This window comes from Octodon degus, unplaced genomic scaffold (genome assembly GCF_000260255.1).
Source record: "Octodon degus isolate 3935 unplaced genomic scaffold, OctDeg1.0 scaffold00038, whole genome shotgun sequence".
In the NCBI taxonomy this organism is placed as follows: domain Eukaryota; kingdom Metazoa; phylum Chordata; class Mammalia; order Rodentia; family Octodontidae; genus Octodon; species Octodon degus.
The window spans coordinates 8,535,218-8,541,217 of NW_004524614.1; the positions used below are offsets into that span (position 1 = coordinate 8,535,218).

General features: G+C 42.0%; 1 protein-coding gene across 1 annotated transcript in view; it reads left to right on the forward strand.

The window, feature by feature from the left end:
• The window catches only part of LOC101583765 (WD repeat-containing protein 49-like), a 77,955-nt gene that overhangs the window by 60,345 nt on the left and 11,610 nt on the right, over positions 1-6,000 (forward strand). Inside the window, exon 20 of the mRNA XM_012514713.1 lies at positions 1,136-1,233. Within this exon, the coding sequence (XP_012370167.1) occupies positions 1,136-1,233 (98 nt within the window). The remainder of the gene's footprint in view (positions 1-1,135; positions 1,234-6,000) is intronic.

Consider the following 6,000-nt stretch of genomic DNA (forward strand, 5'->3'; position numbering starts at 1 on the left):
TAGCTCCTTAATTTGGAGGATGGAAGCTCAGGGAGAAGTGGAAAGGCAGGAAGGAAAGAATAATAGGGAAAATGTGCTGATGGAGATTAAAAACCCCAGCTGAGTGTTACATTCTAAGGCAGACCTAGGAAGAAATCAGACTGGAAGCTCAAATGCAGGGAGAAGGAAGCTCAGTGAAGTGAGGTGGGAGGAGGAGAAAAACACTCAGAGGAGTGAGGTGGAGGAAGAAGGAACGGAGGAGTAGGGAATACTGTAGTTTATAGGATGCTTCTTCCAAAAGGAGAGCCTAGTCTTCATCAAAGGTGACCTTGAGCTGTGTAAGGAACAATAGGGTGAATCTGTGCTTACTATTCTGCGCAATTTGACTGCAGGTTATTCAGAAAACAGTTTAAATATCCTCCAATAAAACCACACAGAAAGCCTGGGTATGGTGGTACACACCTGTAATCCCAGCGATTGGGAGGCTGAAAACAGGAAGATCACTACGAGTCCAGTCTACGTAGTGAGACCCTGTAGACCCTGCACTAAATACATAAAGAAAATAAAAATAATTTTTAAAAAACTACCCAGAAAACAGAAACCTGAGTCCTGATTAGTATATGAGTCAGTCCCTGAAAATGCAGAGGCAAAATTGCAGAATGGAATGTTTCATCGCTGTTTGAAGGTTAGAGTTTCCTGTGCGCCACACTCGAGTTCACCTGAGTCATCTGACCCCTTTCTAGCACTCGCTCCTGTTGAGCTATAAAATGATAGGTGGGATTTGATCCCCTCTAGATTTTCAATCCAGCTCTAAAACTTGTATGTTTCCCTGAATGTCTGTTTCATAGAGACTGAGTGCATTGATTGAATTCTGGATGTCAGTAGTGAATCTCCCAGGATACCAGCAGATCAAACACAAACAGAGAGAAAATAAGTTGACTGGGTGCAGAAAGCATTCACTTGGAAAATATCACATATGAGTTGTGTAGTTGGAAAATCGAGTCAAAGCTCAGAGGAAAATACTATTGTTATCAAACCAATTCAGTCAGCTTGAATTTTGTTCTAACACAGAAAACCTGTGTAACCTACAGGCAGCCTTCATTCCCTGTTAGCAGTGTGGTCACGGGTCATTCTTACATGTTCCTTTCTCTTCTAGCCTGAAAAGGCCTCTGAGCTTTCCTCTCCAGAACAGTTCATCCCTGAAGTTGAGAAGAAAGAAGACATAAACCAATGGCCTGAATTTTCTTATGGCAGGTCAGTTGGAAAGAAACAGCCCCCAGGGGAAAATGTGGAGGGTTGGTTCTTTCTGAAGTAACACAAGTAACACAACCTTTCTTGACTGGGGCAACCCAAGTTATGCTGTCACCTAAAGTGTCACATGCTGTCACCCAAGCATGTGTCACTTGTCCCTAAGATCTGTCTCCTGAGTATGCAACTGAAGTCATAATTCAAGTCTCACCAGGCAGAGGCCTTACCTAAATGATCTAGGATACCCTGAGATGCCAGCTTTCTCCAGCCAGCACACATGGCCAAGAATCACTCTCCTCACTCTGCTTCTGGCTCCGTGGTTGATGTTGCTGTCCTCAAGGGTGCTTGAGACACAAAGGCCCCACTCTCTCCCTTAGGAACCCAAGTCAGCCTTGCTGACTTCCTGAGGATACAGGGCAAGGGCAGGCCCTGAAGCCCCCAAAGGTTTTTACCTGGGGTACCCAAAGACCCTACACATGCATCAAGTCCTTGGGCACTGGGACACGGCAGGGCACAACAGAGGCAGAGCAGATGAGTACCTCTTTTCCAGTTCTGTTAGATATTGTTCTCTGGGACCCACACTGGCTTTCTTGCATCCCAATCACCATGAGACCCAAAGAAACAGCCCCTTCTGCAACCCTTACTTCTCCCCTTGCACAGCATTTGGATCTAGGTCCTGGGCACATGCAAAACGACACCACTCCCACCTCCCAGCTCATTGGTGCCATGAGTCTGTCATAAATAGCCCAAGCTTCTCTCTGTGACTTTCCCATTGTCTTAGCGCTTGCTTCTACCTTCAGAGTCACTATGGGCATAGACAGCTAGAGAGACCTTCTGCCTTTCAACTGTACCCCAGGAAGTACAAACAGGGGTGTAGAGTAGGGTTCAGGAAAGGGTCCTCCTTCCAGCTGGATCAGCAGCCCTTATGAAATTTCTAGGATACTGGCTCACTTCTGCTCACGTCTCACTGGCCAGTGCACAGTCACATCCAGTTGCAAAAGAGCCTGAAAGTTCTGTGGCCAAGGACGAAGGAAGTCAGCCAAGAAAGGATTTTCGGTAGTCCACATAGGTCAAAAATTAAAATGTTTTAGAAGTCATCAGAATCAGAGGGTATTTCACATAGAAACACTACTATACCATGTGTATCAGGACAGAAAATGCCTGAGAATCTCAAGCCTGAAGGTTAGTTGGGAGAATAGTTGACTTGTTAGACAATAAAATGACTTGGCTTATAGTCACAGATTTGTCTTGGACCCTAGGAAAGTCATTTAAGCTTCCTGGTTATATACCTGGACATATCCCAGATGGGTAGGTGTTGGATACAGCGAGATGGTGCTGGTGGTGGTGTGTGAGTCTTAATAGACTGGAAAGGGAGAGCGTGCCTTTTCTGTCTACATCTGAGGTTGAACATCAGCACCTTCATGTTAGCTGTGTCAGCGACTGCAGAATGAGCAACATTCTTTAAATGCCTTCGCAGTACCTGTTTTGGTTGTAATTGCCTTTCTCCTTTGAGAGCTTACATCACTTCAGGGTGTAAGGTGGGAAAGGCGTCTAAACAGCATCAATAACAAATACAGCGGGAGGCAAGCAAATAGGATGCTGTATGACTCCGAATAGAGACAGCATAGAAAAGTGTTAAGAGAGTAGGCTCTGAACACAACACTGGTTTATATTCTCTGTGTTTATTGAGAGGCTTAATGAGTAGATTATGATTAGGAAGTGAGAGACAAGTAATGGAAAAAAGAGGTGGGAGTGGGCCTGCCTGCTTAGAATATATAAGCGAGGGACAGCAAAAACCCTTTTATCTGACTAATCAACCCCAGCGGTATGAGGTTACTTTATAAAGATATATCTTTTAAGAGAAGGAACCACTAACACTGATACATACATCTGTAAACATTTTATTTCAGTTTGCAGCACAAAATCTACATTTATTCACCAATCTTCTGATGTTCAGCACTGTCTTCCACAATGCTGTATATATGATTTTCAGTTTCCATTTTTTTAAAGTAGAGTGAGAGCAGAGAGATATTTGCAAAGCCAGATGAGTGCAGTGTCCTTCTAGATTTTTAAATAATTTTTCCCAGGCTTTCACATGCCTCCTACCTCAATGCAGTCTCAGCCCTCAACTGATATTTTCAGTGTTAATTTTTACTGTCATAGAGTTTTTATTTCATTATTTTCATATTAATTTCATCATTTATCATGTTGTTTAAATAAATAAGCTTATTTATTTATTCATTTTTCAATCCATGACCATTTAATTCAGATCACAAAACTTGAAATGCACTCTTAACATATAACCTTCTTATATTATTTAAGTTTCTTAAATTAATAAAATAATCTTATATTAATAACCTTATATTAATAAAATTTCTTTTCAGGACATCAGTGCAACTAAGCTGGAATTATCTAATAAACTTCTAATGCCATTCTCAAAGTATTATAAGTTGCCTATAGTGAGAATAAACTTAAACATTACTTTTTTTTAGGACTAATGATAAATGATGTGGTAGAACAGCGTCAGCAGATTTCCTAGCCCTGGACCCCTAAATTAAGTTTGCACTGACTTTGAATCCTGGTGGCTTGTTAGGAATGAGAGATCTGTGTTGCTGAGTACACAGTCTTCAATGCAAAGTCTTATGTTTACTTTTTCAAATGGTTCAATCTCACTAACACCTAAGCCCTTAGCAGACCCCTAATAAAAGACCAATTTGTAAAACTGGGCCATTTTAATGTTTTTACAATTCAATAAACAGTTTTCTTGATGAATGATGAATGTAGTCATGAGAGTTGTTCAGCAGTATTCAAGCTATGGTCTTCCTGACTGCAGTCTTCAATAAGTGTAAGAAGTTATTATATGAAAGAAACATCTGCCAAACTAGTACGACTGCATTGATGCATCCATCATTTTCAGGATTGTTGGTTACCTGGCATATTTATCCCAAATAACCTCACCTTCTTGTGTCACAAGGCCCAACTCGCTCACATTCACCTCAGTCACTGTTCCTTTGCTAATAACCCCCGAAGTTGTATACAGTGGTGATGAAGGGTTCTTTTTCACACCAAGTAATGGCAGGCAAAAACTGGCTTTCAGTTCAGGATGTGTTACATGGGCCTTCTTAAAACGTAAGCCCATTGGCCTAATGAATCTTTCATATTTAGGTGGTTTTCTTGTAAAGCCATCTCCAACAAAGCAGACTTTAGTAACCATCCTCTGCCATGCCTTCGTTTTTCTCTTTCCATTTCAAATAACTTTTAATACTTCCTTTTCTCCTTGGGCACAAAGTTTGAGCAGATGATTCTCCCATTTTTGTGCCTTTTCTTTTCATTTTTGTTTAATCATGTTGGAAAATACTTTTGCACTACTGTCCCTCTCCATCCAGCAGGTAGGCAGCTCCTGCTCCTTGTGGAGTCTTTTTAGCATTCTTTTGTTTGGTGTTTCTCTTTTCATGCATCTTGAAAGCCTCCTTCATTTGTATTTTCTCCAAGGTGCTATTTCTGGTAGAGCTTATCCTTCAGGCCAATCATTTTTTTCACCTTCTTTGAACGTTCATGAGCCTCCCAACTTTCCTTCTTTCTCTTTTTTTCATGGTAATCCAAGTGATACTTATAGCGTTTATGGTGTAATTCAATATATTCATTCTGTGGCATGATGACAGTGGCCAAGCTGCCAAGGGCAGCCTCAGGCGTGCAAACAAAAGTCCTAATTTTGGGGTGTCCGAGACGCACAAGCTGCCTCCATGCAGCTGGAAACAGGAAAGCAATTTATTTATTTATTTATTTATTTATTTATTTATTGTATTTGGTACCGAATCTCACACTGCAGCTCAGACTCATAGTGACCCTCCTGTTTTCAGCCTCCCCAGTCCTGGGATTACAGGAGTGAGCTACCAGGCCTGGAGTCTGTGGCCAGCTCAGTGTGCCCTTGGGGTGGCATGTGGTACCAGGGATTGAGTGTTTAAATAAGTTTATAACCACAATAAAATGGACAATTGGTATAACTAGGCTGAGAACAAACACAGCTGATTCTTACTGAACATACCATTCAACCCCTCCAACATTAGGCAGACTTTTGCAGGATACTGTGGTCAATAGGCAGATATAAGTGTTCAAAAGGTTGTGATCATTTGCAAGGCATTGACAAAAAATATCAGTATTCATCTAGGAGAGAACCTACCTTGGAGATCCTTAGGTCAGTAGAGATTCCCCAAAACTATAGTCAAGCTTTCTCTGGGCAGCTTGGCTCTAGGACCAAGGACAATGAGAGAAGCCAGGGGAAGGGAGATAATAACCCCGTCCTTAGTGCACTTGTGTTTGTTTTACAAGATACCTCCCCTGTACCATCTTAAAGGAGCTCACACTTCTGAAACAGCACATACCCTGTTCATCCTCAAACAAAGTTGAGGATCTTCCACTTGGGAGGGTCTCACACACTAGGTAGGGAATTACATCACTACTTTATCCAGTTCTCGCAGCATCCTTGGAGATGTTCCCATTTGTTATCGTACTTTATTGACAGGGAAACTGAGGCTTAGGGAGGGCATGTGATTTGCCCAAAGTCAAGCCACTGGTTGGAACAAAAAAGGCAGGCCCAACCACTACTTCTGCTACCCTACAATGAAAAGCTCATGTCTCAGAGAAGGGTTTTATATGAGCACAGAAAGAAAAGGGCATAGGTTGCACCTGCTCCAAACACATGGAAGCTGTGAACAACGAGCAGATTATTGCGGAATCAAGCATCTGCCTGCAAAGCACAGACCCAAATGCCAG